The sequence below is a fragment of the Wyeomyia smithii genome, chromosome 3 (assembly GCF_029784165.1).
Source record: "Wyeomyia smithii strain HCP4-BCI-WySm-NY-G18 chromosome 3, ASM2978416v1, whole genome shotgun sequence".
NCBI classification, from domain to species: domain Eukaryota; kingdom Metazoa; phylum Arthropoda; class Insecta; order Diptera; family Culicidae; genus Wyeomyia; species Wyeomyia smithii.
Window position 1 is genome coordinate 269,098,801 of NC_073696.1, and position 18,718 is coordinate 269,117,518.

Here is an 18,718-nt window from a genome sequence, read left to right on the forward strand (position 1 = left end):
TATGCAGTCGATTGCAGAAAAGTTTAGATATTTTTTCTTCCTACTTGCAAAAGTGGAAAATCTCTCCCAATGCTTCTAAAACTCAAATGATAATTTTTCCGCATAAGCCTAGGGCTTCTTTCCTCAAGCCAAACAATAATCACGTTGTCAAGATGAATGGGGTTATTCTACGTTGGTCCGACAAGGTTAAGTACTTGGGACTAATTTATGATAAAAAACTTATTTTCAAAGAGCACATTGAGAGTATTCAAGCCAAGTGCATCAAATATACGAGGTGTTTATATCCTCTCATTAACAGGAATTCTAAACTTTGTTTAAAGAACAAACTTTTGATTTACAAACAAATTTTTAGACCAGCAATGCTTTATGCTGTACCGATCTGGTCAAGTTGCTGTTCAACAAGGAAGAAAACGCTCCAAAGGATTCAGAATAAAATTCTGAAAATGATTTTGAAGCGTCCTCCTTGGTTTGGTACACTCGAATTACATAGACTTACTGGTGTTTAACCATTAGAAGCTATGTCAAATAAAATTATTAACAATTTTCGACAAAAATCGTTGCAATCCTCAATTGTTACGACAAGCTCTCTTTATAGCCAATAAGTTAGCAATTAAGTTAGTTGTAAGTTTACTTCCCCTTTTTTGACAAGTAGGTATAAATCCCTACGAATGATAAGTCCTAATTGCGAAAGCAAACAAATCCTAACAATTAAAATTACAAATTTCTAACAGTGTTGAGAAGTCACCATTTGTGATTGGACACACATACTCATTATTTACTAATATTTATCATAAATACTTAGCTACTAACAAATCCCCCCTTTAAAAAAAATAAAAAAAAAATCAACCAACTTATTTTTTTTTTTGCTTCTCAAGATTTTACTCCTTTTCACCTCGCCGTTACGCTACTGCATCATACAAGTAAAATAAAAAAAAGAAATATTTATTTATGTTCGTTAATCGCAAAATTTCGGTAGTTTTTGTACGATTTGATTATCCGGAAAACTCGATCATCCGGAATGAAAAAAAAATTGATGTTCCGGATAATCGAGTCCGAAATGGTGATGAATATCTTACGTTGATCCTTAAATACACTGTAAAAACTTGAAATGCCTAACTTCCGACCCAGTACAGCACACGAACAAGTTCTAAGTGAAACAAAATGGCTTCTACAGGCAATTTTTTTGGCGCTCGGGAACGCTCAAACCTGGAGCCTCCATTTCGCGATTTTTTTTAAGCAAACCGACAGTAGTACTTCTAACCAGGCCCGGATTTGAGGGTGGGCAAAGGGGGCAAATGTCCCGGGCCTCCCGATTGAAGGGGCCCCCTAGTCCTAGGGCGACCTTTTTTTTTTTGCTCGTCACCTTCCAGAACGATACCTCTAAATCTTTTAAAAAAAGAGGGCCTCAAACAAATTTGCCCCGGGCCCCACAGCGTCTAAATCCGGCCCTGCTTCTAACCTATGAATGCCATGGTCACTATTCAAGAAAATCTTTTTCGCATGGTTTTTAAATGTTATCAAAGACTAATAGCATTTTTCAAGTTTGAAAGTTTTGGTTCTATTCGCCCCGCTTTACGATACGATGTAGTCACTTCGCGAGGGGTACCAAGATAGTTATCCATGTCTCCCGGGGGCCGTCTAGCCGTATGCTGCTCGGTCGCAAGTTTTATTTAGGCACGTCGAAAAAAACGAAGGTTTAGTTCGGTCGATAAATATCATGATTGACTACGCGATGTATCCTTTTCAAAGAACCGCGATGGTTATCTTTCTTTTCAAACACCGTAAATCCTAAAGATTTACGCAGTCGTGGAGATGCAGAAGTGAATCCGGTCTCCGACAACAGCAACTGTTACATCTTCTTCCTTACAATATCCTTCCTCACCTTAACGACCGTACCCAAGTAACATTTCAGATTACAAGTACGAATTAAGTTTTAAGAGAGCCTTCAAGAGTATCATAAAACATGAATTGTAACTTAACGTTGTACGTTTTAAATGTTTCACAGACATAGAAAATTTTTGTAAGAAACTTTTCTTTTCCTCAAGAAAATTTTTGTAAGAAAACTTTTCTTTTCCTCGAGAGTGCCCATTTTGAAACGTTCAAATAAACCGAATCGAATAAACCTAATTTTAAATAAAGCTGAGATGACTGTTTTTTAAATCACTTTTGGTTTTTTCAACCAATCGTCAATTAACGACTGATAATAGTTATGCGGGTATTTTTTATCTTTTGGCTTTTAAAAAAGAAGTGCAAGACAATCTTGTCGAACGTTTCGGCTGTTTTTGGTCGTGACATATTTGTCTTAAATGTTGTTTTTCAACGACCAAATGTTGCGTAGTGATGCAGTCTGTTGGTTGGTTAGGCTGTGCGAAATACTTTCTTGTGAAGTTTGTCGAAAAACGGCTAAGTTTGGTTACTTTGAGATATGGTGTGAACTGCATTTTACGATCGATTTGAAAATAAGAAAAATGGATTCAATTGTTATTACCTTACGTCGATAAAACGTATGTGAGTTTAGAAGCAAAAAACGTAAAAATTTCCTGACAGTTTTAGTTTGGGACCTCAATTTCATTTTTTACGATATCTTAAAATGATAACTCTGAAAATTTCCTAAAAGTCTTCTTCTTTCCACAACCTATCGGGTCAAAGGTTTCAGACCTTCTCAAATGTTATTCCAGAAAAATGTAAAAGTTTTTTAGGTTAGTATGGCCTACACACCCACAAAGCTTCATTCAATTCTGAGAGGGTGCTCAGTCGAGTTGGTACGAAATCCTTCAATAACGTTATTTTTCTCCAAAAGCGTTTTTCCGATTTGTATCTTTTCTGTTTTCGATCGTGCTTTTCGGTGGTCTAAGCTTAATCTGAAATCATTTCATGTTTCCCCTGTCCTGGGTGTTTAGATGTATATTTTGTGGTATAGAACTTAATTCAGTTTTTTTTTTCATTATTATTAAAAAGCCTTGCAAAGCGTTTTTCGAATCGAATTGCAAGTCGGTATTTTTCACTATCTTTGAACGTTCTTTAAATCTTTTCTCGATGATTCTAATCTTATTTGGAATTGTTTTCTGTTTTTCCTCCTTTTTCCTTTTTCGAACACTTCAAATTATGCAAGTAAGCAACTTGAAGGGTTTTGAAGCCCATTTTTTTCAGAACCACTCCTTTTGAAAAATTTTTAAAAGCCACAAACGTCCCAAATCGATTTTAAACTCAGGGTTTATATACTTTAGTATCAACCAAGTCAAAATGTTTTGGTTAGAGGTTACAGTTTTTGGAACTAAAATCCCCCAATCCTTTCTTCTCCTTAGCATTTCACGAAAAGTTAGGTCTTTTGTAATCGTCCAATCATAAATTCAACTTATGCGAAAATTCAATTTCATGAGGCCGATACAAATTTAGTTTTCATTTCATGTCCCCCCCTCTTCAAAAATGTTGAAAATTGGAAGAGGAAGAAAAAAAAGTTCAAGCCCTTTTGTTAATATTATTGACTTTTCGACAGCGGTTATGCTTGATTTAGCCACAAACAAGTCCAGTGACAGAGAAAGTGTCAGCAAAAGGCAAGCCAAATGATTAATAATAATAATAATAATAATGTGATATTTTTTAACATACTTTTGCATGCAAGTTACAAACGTCGTAACTTGCACACAATTTTTTATGAAAGCTCTTTCTTTTTTTCTTCTCAGTGTTATTTATTTTTTGCCCTCCTCTTAGCTAACTTTGATAACCGTGGACATAAAAACTATTCAAAATTTGTATCAGCCTAATTACAATCTACCTATTTTGAGCTAGCTTTTACACCAACTTCATATATAACTTCAATGAAACATAAAAAATTCTTTTAAAATTTCACACTGTTTAAAGTTCAAATGTGTGTTTGTTAAATTGTGTAACTTTAGTAAATTATTTTGTTCCGGTTTGAGTTTGTCTAAAGACCACAAGTTGCTCTGATTAAAATCGATGGGAACCCTTTTGACTATTACAATATTTAAAAAAAAAGCTTGAAATGTAACACGGCGTTATAGTCTTTCATCTAACATCAAAAAATAACAAGCGATTTTTCTCCACGCATTGAAAAAATAGGACCACCCGAAATAATCCTCATCATCTGCTTCGCCTGAAAACACCCAAACGTACCGCAGTTTTGTCTCAATTAGTCACGAAAGTGAGCCTATTTTTAATCCTCAAAGGAGGCAGAAAAAAAAACCTCCAACAAAAGAATATATCATAACACAGGATAGGAAACTCCGGCGACAGCACCAGCCGGGATAAGTAGAAATAAAACAGATCATAAACGAGAACAGGGCGGAACGAGAAACAAAAACTACCCACCGTCTATAAACGCATGACAGCTGAGATCACTTTCCACAGTTTTCTCATCTTTCAATGTTGTTCATCTTCTTGGATTTTTGTTTACCCAAACAGTCCATCGAGCATCCATAAGATGATGATGGTAGGAAGTATGGGTCTTCCTTAAAAAACGTCGATTATGTTTCGACTTTGAACATGAAATCGTTTTTTACCAAACTGTAAAACAGTTTGTCCGACAAGAAAAATATTAATAGAAATGCGACCAGAGACATTTAGCAGCTTGTCACAACTGTGTTGTGACTTATGGGGCACACATACATGTGGGATCGTTTATGATCCCATCAACGGCGTTTTTTTTTTCTGGATCAGCACCAGAATAGCTAGTGGCCGTCACAGCCGCCGGCGGCAGCATGTGCGTCGTGCTCATGCAGTAATTTGTCACATTTGGCCCCGCACATTTATCGTTTAGCGCCCTCACTTTTAGTGAGTGTGCTCCGTTCGGGGTGAGATCACGCGCCAGTCGACCGTGCGTCGCGTCGTTTGCTGGGTGGTGAAGGCGTGTACCGAAACGGAGCGAGATTTGAACCCGTATCGCTTTACCGCGAGCGCCGGTTCCCGGGTGTATTTGGGTAATAATATGGGTGGCACGCCACCGGATAATTGGGTTCGGCGGTGTTGCTGAACCTATTATATTGACATCGCATCCGGAGGGCTTAATGCAGTGGAAAATATAAACTGAAACCGAAGAAAAATGTAGGGAGACTGGATTAATGCAGCATTTTTTTGTCGTTGATGTGAAAGTGATATTGTATAGCAACCGGTTGTCTTCGTTCTGTTTAAGTGTTAGAACGATCTAAAAAATCAATTTCAGAAAATAAACAACGTAATAAAATGTAAAAATAATGTGTTCCTTCGAGTGTATCACACTATAAAGCACAGAAGTGTTTGAGAATGATGAGCTAGTAGCACGTTGCGGTTTTAAAAATATACTCCCACTTTTGCCCCCACCCCTCGCACAGTAGGGAATTGTTGGTCATTGAGTAAAAATCAATTTTAAAGTTTTTTTTACTTAGCCAACATTTTTAGTGAGTCGCTTCACTGTGTTCCGGCCAGCTATATATTCACATAGTTAGACTGAAATAACATTTCACACCTATTTGTTAACAAAGCACTACGGCGGGGGCAATTCTCCACGGCACCACCCTGCTCTACTTCGGTTGCTGTTATTATCGCACTGATTAATTAATTAGCAGTCGCTGATTTCGCATTCAAGCTGTATATCATTTTCCGCCCCATTAGCACGGATCAATGGCTGCTGCTGCTGATTGATACGCTTTTAAATGGTCGAGAGGAAAATTTACTCAATTGCGTATTCGCATCACACAGTGGCTGGCCCGCACCATCCCTTGCGTCCCGCATCCGATGAACAAGCAATTGAATAAAGCCGATTTTCATCTCATTTCCTAGCCGACGGAAATGGCCACATTTTGCAGTAATCCGCTCACACCGGATCAAGCTCGAATGCCACAGCAACGTTGGTGGTTTTATTCACCGGTTTCTATACAGATTTGTTTGATGATGGCGATAATTGGAGTTGTATGTGCAGTATAATTCGTAGTGGGTTATTAATAACCGCTTTAGCAGCATGTGAAAACAGTTATTAATAACATGTTGACGTATCTCCCTCTCTAACCACGTTATTTTCCTATTTCTAGTAATAATAAAACCAGTCGAAGCGATAGTATGCTGGAATTTTCCAACTGCTGTGTAGCTAACAGAAAGCACATTCCAAACAAACACCTTACTATTTCCTCAACAGATAAGCAAAGCATTCATCCCGAAAACTCCTTCCCTATCGAACGGATGGATGCAGCAGCAATTCTAAGAGTTGGTAGACACCTTCCAACAGGCAAGCATCTCAAAGCGTTCCTTTTCGCTGCCCGAAAATGTTTGAAATTCTTCGACTAACATTTTCTCACTAACTGAGCTTAGAAATTTTCGCCATTCCAGAGTCACATTCTTTTGCCGTCATTCACACCATTCTCTGCCAGTCTGCCTGCCATTTTTTCCTCCTCCTCCTCCTTCGAAACGAAGACGACTTCTTCCCCGAAAGCCAGCCAGCCAGTTTTGTCGAGTAAGTGACAAGTATTAGAGAGGAATTAATTGTTTTGACTACGGGTAAACGGATTGAAACACACGAAACGATTACGATGCGGCTAGGATAAAGTTACTCTCCACGACTGCTGAGCGTAGAGTAACGATGCCGAGTTGTACGCGGAGCTCTGTATGAATGAATGACAAACTTTCCGACCAGAATGTGTAATACTGTGTTTCTTTACGCACATGAAATATCGCAGAAGTGCGTGGAAGTACGGGTGAAGACATGCCAGAGGCATCACAGCATCCATACCCTCCGAAGGGAAGACACTCTTTGTAAAGCAAGCAGGGGAGATAAATATAGCACCATTATTTGGAATGTGTGTTGTAACGAGCCATTTGCAGAAGGTTATGACGAATGAAAAACGCATTCCAAGGTCTTTTTATTGCGTGACTACGAGATTGTTTTATCTTTGCTAGAAAAAAAATGTAATTGATGTGTCTCACAAATAATGGTCTTTGCTCTTCTTACCTCTTCTAGAATGATGTCTGAAGAGTGAATCAAGTTGAAGTCTCGTATGAAAAGGTGTTTCCAAAACCTAACAGTTCAATATTTGCAAAATAGAGCAGAATCTAAATTGTTCGTCGCGCGAAAAACGTGTTCGAAATTGATTTCACCTCGAAATTTCAGTGGAAGATTATTTTAAGAGTATTTCCAGCTCAAAACGCAGCACCTTTTCAAATCTCGACTCAAATCTCTAATTCGTAATTTTCTCAACCTTTTTGAATTAGGCACTTGAATTGATTAGAATTCGAGGATTTTTAGTATATTCAACACACAAAAGAGCAAGTCTCAATCAAACAATTTGTAGAATAAATTCATTGATGGGAATCAGAATATCAGAATTTATCATAACCATACACAAAAATCGTGATGTGAAGCTGCTACCAGTAACGTGGAACCAAATGCATCTGAATAAAACCAGAGTCATAGTTGAATGTAAAATGTTTTGAACAAACTTAATGTTTTTTTGTGGTTTCGCACCATCCAACTTTTGCGTGCAGGGACTGGTCAACTTTCTGGTTTTCCTAGCCTTCTTATGAACTTATCAGATTTCTAGAGAATGTAGAATTATACCTGATTCAGTGAATTTTATGGACGTCGCAAATTTTGAAAACTTATAGAGTTTCTTAAAATTGGTAGATTTTTGAATGCATTTTTTTCTTCAAAAACTTTTGGCTACAAGTGAATCATTTGAATGTTTTAACGTGTTAACATTTCTCAGATTTTTTAAAAGAGGATTTCACTTTTTCATATTTCCAGTTCTTCTGAAACTTAAATTCAATAGAACCGTCTGCCGGGGTGAGATTAAGCCACGGGGGTGAAATTGAGCTAAAACGGGAAATGTTTGTATGTTAAATTACTTAATATTTCTTGAACCTAATACCTCAAATTCAATACTTTATGAAACGTGACATATTTATTCACAATTTTAAATGGAATATAGATAATATCAGTGAACTGTTCCACTTAAATAATGTTTCAAAGCACAGGGTGAAAAACATGCGCAAATAACGTTATCCAAAAATGCCCCAGGGCAACCAACCCGCTCAAGAAATTACACCAACTTACTGCTCATTTGGTACGTTAGGATGTCGTCTCCAATGTGTTGAAGAAATATTATGCATTGAACCTGTGTTGGCTCAGGAAATAATGTTTTTCCACATTGTAATTTTTTTCGAGCTCTTCTGGGGTGAGATTGTGCCAAGCTATAATGAACGGTACAGTGTGCGGAATTCACATTCACGACAAAATTGTATCACTATACACCAAAATACTTGCATTGTTTACATAAAGTATGTTGTCTAGCTATGGTATTACTTGAAATAATGTCTTGAAGCTTGAGAACAGTGAGCTAAAAACTGTTAGATGGAAATTTACAATGACTGATATTGCTTATGGAATGTAACAAAATTCTGTACACCTATTTTATATAAACTGACGACTTTTGAAGCGAGGAAGGAGGGTTGTGGGTACGTTTCCAGCGGTTTTAAGATTTCCAATTAAATATACAGTGGTCAATGACACCTAATAATTGAAACGAAAAGTCTTCTCAAGCTTTATGTTCTAACGTTTTCCCTTTCTAAGCTACCTGGAGACGCCACTAGAGACTGTCTATAAGGCGCGTTCTCATAACTGGTTACTCCAGATATCAATTTGATCCAGTCATACGTTTTTCTATAATTCATACGAAACGTAGTTTCATATGAAGCCCCTTAATAGTCCACGTTGTTTATGATCATCCCTATACTTACTGTTTTATCATGTTATTTATGTGAATTATTCGTAGATACACAACTGTTCATTTAACAGGTAATTAATTCAACTTTTCGTTTTTGGCACATTCTCACCCCATAGAAGGGGTGAGATTGGGCCAAAGTTTATTTAATTTTAGCAAAATTATAGTTTATTGTAACTTAACCATATTTGCGGCAGTCGTTAACCAAACATTTAAGTGTGCATTGAGGTGATTTAGATCAAACTCATTGCCTAAATGTGTGCATTACAAGCTAAGGAGCAAAAACGTTTCCTTTTTTTGCTCACTCTCACCCCGGCAGACGGAACTCTTCAATTTTTATTTCTTTAGATATCTTCAAGTTTGTAGTTGTCTTAAAAGTTATAACTTGAACTAAATTTATCATTTTTAATCCGAAACTAGATATTCAGCGTCTAGTCAATATTTTACATCATATATTCATTATTTGACAAAGATTACAACTTCGTGACAATTCCCTCGTGTCTGTATATCAAAATGCATTTTATACGGTAGAGTGCTATCAAGTTTCCTAGTTGTTGAAGACATCGAACCCTTATCAGATCACGAAGGAACCCTTAAAACTAAAATTTCCTTAAATGATGGACAATAATTACCGATTTTTCATGGATTTACCTCCACACGCACTGGCGAAACTACCATGCAGCATCAATCTTAGTAACCCATGAGTCAGCAGAAAAAATAACAGCTCTATAAACCGAAATGTAACTGCAATAGCAAAAACAGTGAAGCTACTCCGTTCAGATGTGTGCGCGTTCAAAGAACGGCACCTCGCCGCGTCGAAAACGGACATCATGTGTCATTTTGTGGACGCATCTACAACACCGTGGCACTATTGGACAACAATCAGAGTATAGAAAGAAAACCCGGTTGTGGACAGCCGACGACCTTGAGCGAGGATGCTGAAGAGGAAGACCGAGGAAAAGATGGGAAGTTTCATTACGAAGTACATACCAGAAGTTGCATCGTTCATTAAGAAATATCATAAAAGGGCGAAGACGCGGTGTTCTGGTAGAATGCGACTCGAAGCGATCGTTGGCGAAGATGAAGCGGCTGGTACCCAAATCGGCGAACCTGCCCAACGTTCTCCAGCTGCGTACCATCAAGAATTTTTGGGCAAACTTGAAAAGTAAAATCTACTTCAGCAATTTTGTCGCAAAAACTAAGAAGGAATTGATAAATTAAACAAACGAAGAACTCAATAACATGCCTACACGCGTGTTGTTTACGGCGATTGTTACGGACCACTCGCAAGGGTGTAGATTTTTTTGCGAGTAAGTTTTTTTAATCATCATCCAAAAAAAGTCCATTTTTTCAATGCAAACCTGGACTACGCATACGCTTCATTCAGTTCGGTTATATAGTTGCTATCGAGCTACAACTAATTGCTAATTTCGTTGTTCGTGGTTGAAAAAAAGGTTTCGGTATGCTACCTTACCAGGGTCGCGATACCTACATTCAAGGTTGCATATTCAATTTTAAGGTGCTTTTTCGCCGCGTGCCGATAGCTCGCTCCACAAGTACAATTTTGAGAAACAATGTGTGACAAACTTGTAGTCCCTAAGTAGTACTAAAAGTTGGTCGAATAGTGCAATGCTGTAACTCTAATACCTGAAGTGTGAAAGCCCAAATTCAGTTCAATATTCAGCCAATATTCGCGGTGAATATTTTTATGTTCACCGCGAATATTGGCTGAATATCCCACTGAATATTGGCTCTCAGAGCACTGATTTTTTCGACAAACTTGTAGCATTATTCATGCACTGCAAGTTTGTCGTACATCATATTTCAAAATTGTACTTGTGGAACGAGTTATCGGTACGTGGCCAATTGGATGGAATTGACACCCCAAAATTAAATATGTAACCTTGCCTACATTCTGCAGATGGGGCTGCAATTTTAGATGTATCTGGCGGGATACACTGAATGACCACATTAGGGTCTCAAGTTACACGTGTCCAACCATTTGCCAACCATCAAGCTACAAAATGGAGTATAAATTTCTTCTAATAACCTTTAATTATTATTTCATAATTTATGGTTGATGCCTTGGCACGATTCGATTAAATATTGTTGAATCGATTAAATGGATACTTAACCCTCTAGTGCCCAGTGCCGCCTTTAGACGGTCATCAGTTGAACCTCGAAAAAGCTACAATAAGAACTTAAAAAATGTTTATAAAGCTGCATAGTAATTTTTTCGAAGTCCGTCTAGAAATTAATTTGGGCACTAGAGGGTTTATATAAAAAAAAGCTATTTCACTTAGAACTTCATTGAAATTGAGAACAAAAAAAAAATTAGTGTTGTGTTTGTTACCTTACATTTTTGTTAGAAATTCTTCAAGAGCATGCTAAAATAGACTTATTTCCGCAAAAAAAAACTAGAAAACACCCAAATTGTGCATAGGAGTGTTATGCGAGTAGCGACAGTGTAGAGCCTATTTTGATCGTACAATTCGATCAAAACTAAAAATAAGGTCAAGTACCGGGATGATCTGTGGAGGCCGGGAATCCACTTTAGACGCCATTTTGAATTATATGTTCTAACCTAAATGGCACAATCGACATGATATCAGAGACGCCATTTTGAAATTCAAGATGGTGGCTTTCGGTTTACGGAAAACATCCCAAAATGGCCGAATACCACCCAACATGGGTACTTCCGGATTCGAAATGAGGCCCAGCAATCGCAAATCAACTCCGGACGCCATTTTTACCTTTAAAATGGAGACTTCCGGTTCCTGGAAAACGGTAAAAAATCACCAAATACCTATTGCCATACATATTGCCATTTTACCATATCGACTCCAGACGTCATTTTTAAAAAGGTTGTTGCAGTGAAGCTGTCTGTTCAGAAATTTGCGCGTTTAAGGAACGGTACAACACCGCATCGAAAACGGACATCGTGCGGCATTTTGTGGACGCCGAATATGCCCGTTTCGGCATTTACAACATCTTGGCACTACTGGACGGCCGACGACCCTGAGCGACAAGAAGCTCCAAAGGATGCTGAAGTGGAAGAACGAGGTAAAAGTGGCTACATCGCTGCGTGAGCTTGGCCGGGAGGTCGGCCTAACCGGCCAAACAGTGAAAAAGTACCTGGCGAACATGGACATACATGTCAGTCATGAATCGGCAGTCCCGTCCACTGGTCTCGGTGCTACAGGTTTTGACGCAGCGGCGCCGGCTAAATACGATGACCAATTCGTTTTTCTCGGCGAATCGCGACGTGGCGGTGGTGATGGATAACGAGACCTATTTCATCCCGAATGGCAACGACTGGCAGGGCATTTCATATTTTACTTCCCCCACAGAGGAAGTGAGCTCCGAGGTGAAGTTCACTTCACACACCAAGTTCCCCAAGAAGGTGCTGCTGTGGCTGACAATCAGCGAGAAGGGAATCTAAAAGCCCGTCTTCTGTCGTCGGCCCACTACTCGAAGCGATCGTCAGAGAAGATGCGTCCCTTCAAGAATTTCTGGGCAAACTTGAAGCGTAAGATCTACTTCAAAAATTTTGTCATAAAAACTGAGGAGGAATTGCTAAATAAAACGGTTAAAGGACTCAAAAACGCGAATGTTCGGGTTTACTGACAGAAGGCCGCTCACAAGAGCGAAGATTTTTTTGCAAGTAAGCTGATACAGTTACCTTCCATGGAAAATTTATCGAACTCAATTATCGGTCTTAGTTTTTTTATCATCCTCCAAAAAAAAAGTTCATTTCTTTAATGCAAACGTTAAAAGCATTGAACGTTAAGTGTCAAAACTCGATTCCCAACTAGATAAATTTAGTGTTATTAGTATAAAAGTCCTATGTCGAAAATTAAAGCAGTCGAGAAAAAACGCGATTGAATGTTTTTCGATAGAATAATTATTTTTCAAGAGTATTGTTGTTCTAATTGAAATTTTTTTACGAATCTGTACACTTCATTAGGAACAAATTTTTCGTTAGAAAAACTCAAAAAACATGTGTTTTTACTAAAAAATAACATCAAGACTGGTAATTGTGCTCGAAAATGTGTCTGTTCTTCAGTTGTTTAAGATTTTTTGCATTGAAGAGGATAATTCCGAAAAGGATTTTAAGGAAAATGTGTCCGTCCACATGTTAACAGTATAAGTATAAATTTCTTCTGATAACCTTAAATTATTATTTCGTAATTTATGGTTGATGCCTTAGCAAGATTCGATAGAACATTGCTCAAAACTTCATTGAAAATGATTTCGAGTAGAGATTTTATGCCAATGAGAATCTAGTCACAATAATAGTTAGGACGTAGTTATCCAGAAAACAAAAAAAAAAATCGGAGTTGTGTGGGTGTGGAACAAATCTCACATTTTTATCGGAAATCCTCCAAGAGCAAAAATAGACTCATTTTCGCCAAAAAAAAACTAGAAAACAGCAAAGTTTTACATAGGACTGTTATGCGAATATTGCCAGTGTAGAGCCTGTTTTGAACGTAAAGAGGCTGGAAATCAACCCCAGACGCCATTTAGAATTCCATGTTCCAACCTGAAAAGGCCGCAAACCACACAACGTGGATATTTCCGGAGTCGACATTGCTATCGTTTCAGAAATTGATTTGAAACGCATCAAGAAGCTTTATAATAGAAAGACGTTTTAATAACATAACATGGAAAACTTTTTTTTCCCCGATAGTTTTTCTGGCTGAAGCACCTACACCATTTTTGCCTACCCCAACCTACAATCCTTCATGGCCACTGTGTTACTCGTGCAATATAATAAACACCATCTGCAAGTGGGCGAGCAAACAAGACAATATTATTAAACCTGAATTACTGTAGCGGATTAATTTTCCCTCATTCAGCTCAACCTGCCTCGTCGCTTACTCGTGCAGTGTTAGGCTTACTTAAAATTATCCTTACCTGCGGCACAAAACGCAGGTCCTGCTGCAGCAGCACCACCAACCATTAACTAACATCTCAGCCAGTGCAAAGCGCATTCGTTTGCGTGATCAGAATAATACGGTGAAATACGACGAGGATTGGATAATGATGATGTATGCCATGCACTACTCAAACACGGTGCTATTCATTCGTTGTTTCGTGGCCCGTCCCCGTTAGTCCTTTTACCGCTCCTCCCGAATCAGTTACACTGTGTTTAGCATGTAATGCTATTTTCCCGAGGACACAAAAGCTCTATTTGTGTGCCCCCACGTCGTCGTCCGTTGTTGAACTTCTCCTGTACACAGAATGGGTGACAAATCGATTTGCGAGCACTAATTTATGCTACACGCGATGTTCTCTGTGGGCGACGGCTGGTGGAATACGAGTTACTATAATGACATAATTTAGTTCGCAGCAATTTGCCGGATTTAGTCCGAAGTCGGTGAAGGGAATATTCATTAGAAGATCTAAATGATTGGATTTATTTTTTTTTTTTTCTTCACATAACATTTATTTGACACGGCACAAATAATGATTGGATTTAGTTAGTTTTCGTGACAAAGTCGTTAGCAGATCTATTCGTTCGATATAACAAGCACAAAGCAATTATCCTGATGATAGTTCATAATTTTTCTGTCTTTTCCATTTGCAGTACCAACCAAACTAGCGCAGAAGCGTCCAGTCAGCAGTCCAGCACCACCAGTTCCTTCATCCCAATTATCGATGCATCATCCGTCTTCCGTATCGCCGCACTCGAATCACATTGTCGGTTCGAATCACCTTCCTCCGACGGCCGGGTCGATTCCACCTGGAGCAGTCCAGCACAGTACACCGGTCGGAGTCGTTCAGCCATCGCCGAATTCAGCCGCGGTTCAGAGTGCATCGGCGGCGGCGGCCAACAGCGGCAGTGGGCGAGGTCCCTTCGCAGCAGCGCTATGTAATCTGGCCAAGCAAGCAGACGTAAAAGACGACGAAGCAGGAGCAGGTGGCGGAGGAGGACGAGGCGATCGTGGTGGCGGAGGAGTTTCGGATCGTTCCAATTCAGATAGCCGGGGTAACCCGGTGGGAAATTCTATGGACCGCCGGCAGGTGGATGTTCGAGATATGAGCGATTCGCGAGGAAGTGTACTATCCGAAAGCCGGGTCCGAAGTGCCGATGTTTCTAGAGGTGGCGATCCAAAGAAGCGCTCATCGCCACAACCACCGGAAAAGGTAAAACACAGCATTCAACCCCTCATCTAAGTGAATCTCTAATCATTTACTTTTTACAGATGCAACGTTTAAATCCTCCAAGCTCCGGTGCGATCCCATCCGAACTGTTGGCCCGAAGTGGTTTCCAACCATACAGATCGGACGAACGGATGGCTCATCCTGCAGGATCATTTCCGATGGATGCGTACGGTGGGTTTGGATCCATTCCCGGACTGCCTCCAGGTACGTACAACTTCGCCAAACAATAACTTTAACTTGCAATTTCAATAACTTTTTTTCCATTCTACTAGGCAACCTGTTTAATCCAGCCGCTCTGGCATACCACGATCCGGCAATCTATCTCGATCCCCGTTTCCAGATGCTACGGAATCATTCTGCTGCAGCTGTAGCAGCGGCTGCCGCATCTCATCCCCTTTACTCGGCACTTCCTTATCCGCCCAGTATATACGGCGGAATGATTCCAGGAATGGGGATTGGACCGCAGAGTATTCATGAGCACATGAAACTCGAAGAAGAAAGACGAGCACGGATACGGGAAGAAGAGCGAGCTCGTGAAGCACGCGAGGCGATGGAGCGTGAGAAAGAACTAAGGGAACAGCGGGAACGTGAACAGCGTGAGAAGGAGCAACGAGAGAAAGAGGAACGCGAACGACGAGAGAAGGAACAACGCGAAAAAGAACAAAGAGAACGGGAAATGCGTGAGAAGGAGGAACGAGAAAGGAGAGAACGGGAACGCGAACGCGAACGAGAGCGGGAAAGAATGATAGCAGCATCACAACACATGATGCATCATTCACTGCAAAGGCCGTTCTTCCCGATTGGTCTTGCGGCGGGTTTACCATCGCCGCTAGGATTGCCAATGCGACCACAAGGACCATTGTCGATGCAAGGTCTCCCATCGCCCCACCATGCGCTGCACCCGTCATTAAGCTTAGGAATGGGTTTAGGACTACCACAAGTGCCACAACCGCCGCCATCATCCTCGATGAACCTAACACATCCTCCCCCGACCAGTCTGGGAGGACATCCATCGATACCGACTAGTCTGGCCGTGTACAGCCACAGTCATAATCTGCCACCATCGTCGATCAGTTCCAGCTACCACATGAGCAGTCTCAATCTGTCTCACTCTGGATTGGCAGCAGCGCAAAACCTAAGCCTGGGTCACATTCCTCCACCGGCTCACGGTTCCCTCAATCTATCGGCAGTTCCTTCCCCTTCCATCTCATCAGCCTCTCAGCAGCTGAACTCAGCACCGCTGTCCCTTTCGACCAAATCTCACCAGCAGAACGCTTCTGGAGCTCACTCGCTGCCAACGATCAGTAGCAGCGCTGGTCTTCCTCCCCATCATTCTCACTCGCACCCGTATTATTCGTCCCCATCGGTATCGATGTCAATGTCCGGCATAAACACCGGCAGTCCTCTTTCGCTGAGCAACAAACCGATTGCCAACAACAGTCGAACGACAGCAGCGACTCCTCCCACTACATCCAATTCGGGCTCTAGTTCCGGTGTCGCGGCCACATCAGCTACAGTTCCTCCCCGTCCGACGGCTACACTTTCGCCAGCCGGACCGCCAAACCCGTCTGTAAATAGTACAAATATCGCTAGTATTAACAGCAACCATCATCCCCATCCGCACCTCCATCGTCAGGATTCACCACAATCGGCCACCTTGGCTTCCGTGCCAGCTTCGATGAACTCGCACAAACAGCAAGGAGGAGCGGGTGGATCTCCTACCCAACAACCACAGCAACCACAACAACAACAATCGTTAGATAGTTCCATTCTAATCAAAGCTCCTGCTACAGTAGCTTCCGAATTAAAATTAAACCCCGCAGAAGAACGAACTTCTCCGGCTGGTGGTAAACCGGACCCGGAAAGTAATGGAACAATGCCAACCGTCGGTGGTACGGTGAACGCAACCACAATTGCGGAAGAACTGAAAGCCGGTTCTTCCCCGAAAGCAGACGGTATCAGTAAGGAAGAGAAACGAAGCGATTCAACCGGTTCGGCAAGTGTTGCCACAGGGGAGACTCCGGAGGGCGATAGTAAAAAGTCCCCCCTAAATGGTGGTGGATCAGGAGCAAGTCCCGTTCCCGGTACGGGAACACCACCAGCAGCACAGCAAACTGCTTCTTCAGGTAATAACAGCAACAACAACAACAACAACAATAGCAATAGTAATAGTAATAGTGGCACTAAGAATAATGAGCAAAAGGAAAAAGGTGAGTCCGAAAAGAGTTCGACAGTTGCGGGCAGTAAAGGTGCCAATGTTGAGGCAACCACCGGCAAACAGTCGAAGCCAAACAGTAATGGCAATGCATCGGCTGCTGGGACTAATGTTGCCACTGGCGCCACCGCGGTGACCGCCGGTTTTGGCAAGGACAACCGATGATGATTATTTCGTCGAGCGTTCACCGATTCCCTCGATGTTGGAAAATTTTACACTGTTACCGAAACGGTCTTCGGTTCCGATTACGAAGACTAAAATGTAAATGATTTTTTTTCCTCCCAGCGGAATCAACAATTCCCTGTAGAAGTTTGATTAATAAATTCGAAAATTTCGAAGGTTAGTTTGTAACCGAAAAAAAATTATGTCATTTTCGATGCAACGCATGTCAACTGTTGTATCTTCACTGAAGATAATTGCTCTATCTTCTGGTTGTAAAAAATAGGCTCAAGACGATTGTCCTATATGACTAGCAAACAAAAAACACATCTTAATTAGTTATTAAGCGTAATTAGTGCGTCAAAACCGAAACGTATGGGTGATGCTGCGTAAAGGCAGTCAGGCAGAAATTTATCATATTGCTATAAGTAATATTCCTATTATGATCGTTTATTGAACAAAAAAGCAAGTAAAAAAAAACTTCTATTGAGTTGAATCGCTATGCTGTAGTTTTAGTCTAGTGCGACGCATACGTTAGATTTGTTAGTCTCTTAGTTGTTTACCAACACACTTACTACTCGTTTACTTTTACAACATAGCACGTACGTATGGCTACCAATCAAAAGAGCGGGGGATAATCATGAACATACCCGTAAACTAAAACAAAAAACAATTAACTATAATACGAAAAACAGCTTTAAACTTGAAGGTGGATTAACCTTTTGGTTAACGAAAGCAAACCTAAGCATGTGTGTAAAGCTATAATAAAAAACTATAATACAAAAAAAAAAATAACCTAATAATGTGAAGAAAACGCATCGAATAGATACACGCCAGCGCGCGTTCGCACACACACACATATATGCAAAAAATTGCAGAATAATAGAGGTCTAATTTATTTTGCTGGTTCTGTTAGTTTTTAGTTTCACTTGGACTTATGATTAAAAACATACTTTAACAACAAGTAGTATATATAGGACAGTCGAGCAATAGCTTAATTCGTGAGTGAGATAGATGCGCACCAGCGAGCGAAAGTAATATTGCTGTTCTGTTCTGCCTGTTGTGGTGGTTGCGGGGGTTGTGTGTGCTTCGTTGAAGAGAAAAAAAAATGAAAAACAAAACTAAGCGATTCGATTGTGTATGAGATGAGAACGTAAGGTACTATTTGATAGTTGGTAGTATTAGACGAATATACAGATATGCTAAATACTATCCCTAGCAGTTGGTACGGTAAGAAATCTGTAAAAAATGAAGAAAATGCACATTTGTATAAAATATACTTATTGTTTGTTTGGTTTCTTTTTGCGTTTGTCGTAGTTCACCTTTTCCTGTGTTTTCTATTAGGTTGTCTTTTTGGTTTTTTCGTTCGTTGTACCAATTACTGTCTCTTGATTTTGTTATAGAAAGTTATCAATTCTAGTTTATTTGAAATTGAAGTGACAATAAGCAACGAAATGATCCATCTAAAAAC

The 18,718-nt window shown here is 40.1% G+C and overlaps 1 protein-coding gene across 2 annotated transcripts in view; it reads left to right on the top strand.

Annotated features, from left to right (window-relative positions):
• LOC129732109 (uncharacterized) overlaps positions 1-18,718 on the top strand; it is a 166,385-nt gene that overhangs the window by 135,780 nt on the left and 11,887 nt on the right. Inside the window, exons 13-15 of one of the 2 annotated variants that reach the window (XM_055692625.1) lie at positions 14,296-14,855; positions 14,915-15,077; positions 15,146-18,043. In XM_055692625.1, coding sequence (XP_055548600.1) covers positions 14,296-14,855; positions 14,915-15,077; positions 15,146-17,253 — 2,831 coding nt within the window. In that variant the 3' untranslated portion in view covers positions 17,254-18,043. Of the gene's footprint in view, positions 1-14,295; positions 14,856-14,914; positions 15,078-15,145; positions 18,044-18,718 lie in introns of those variants that run through there. The other variant, XM_055692626.1, reaches the window with a different exon arrangement.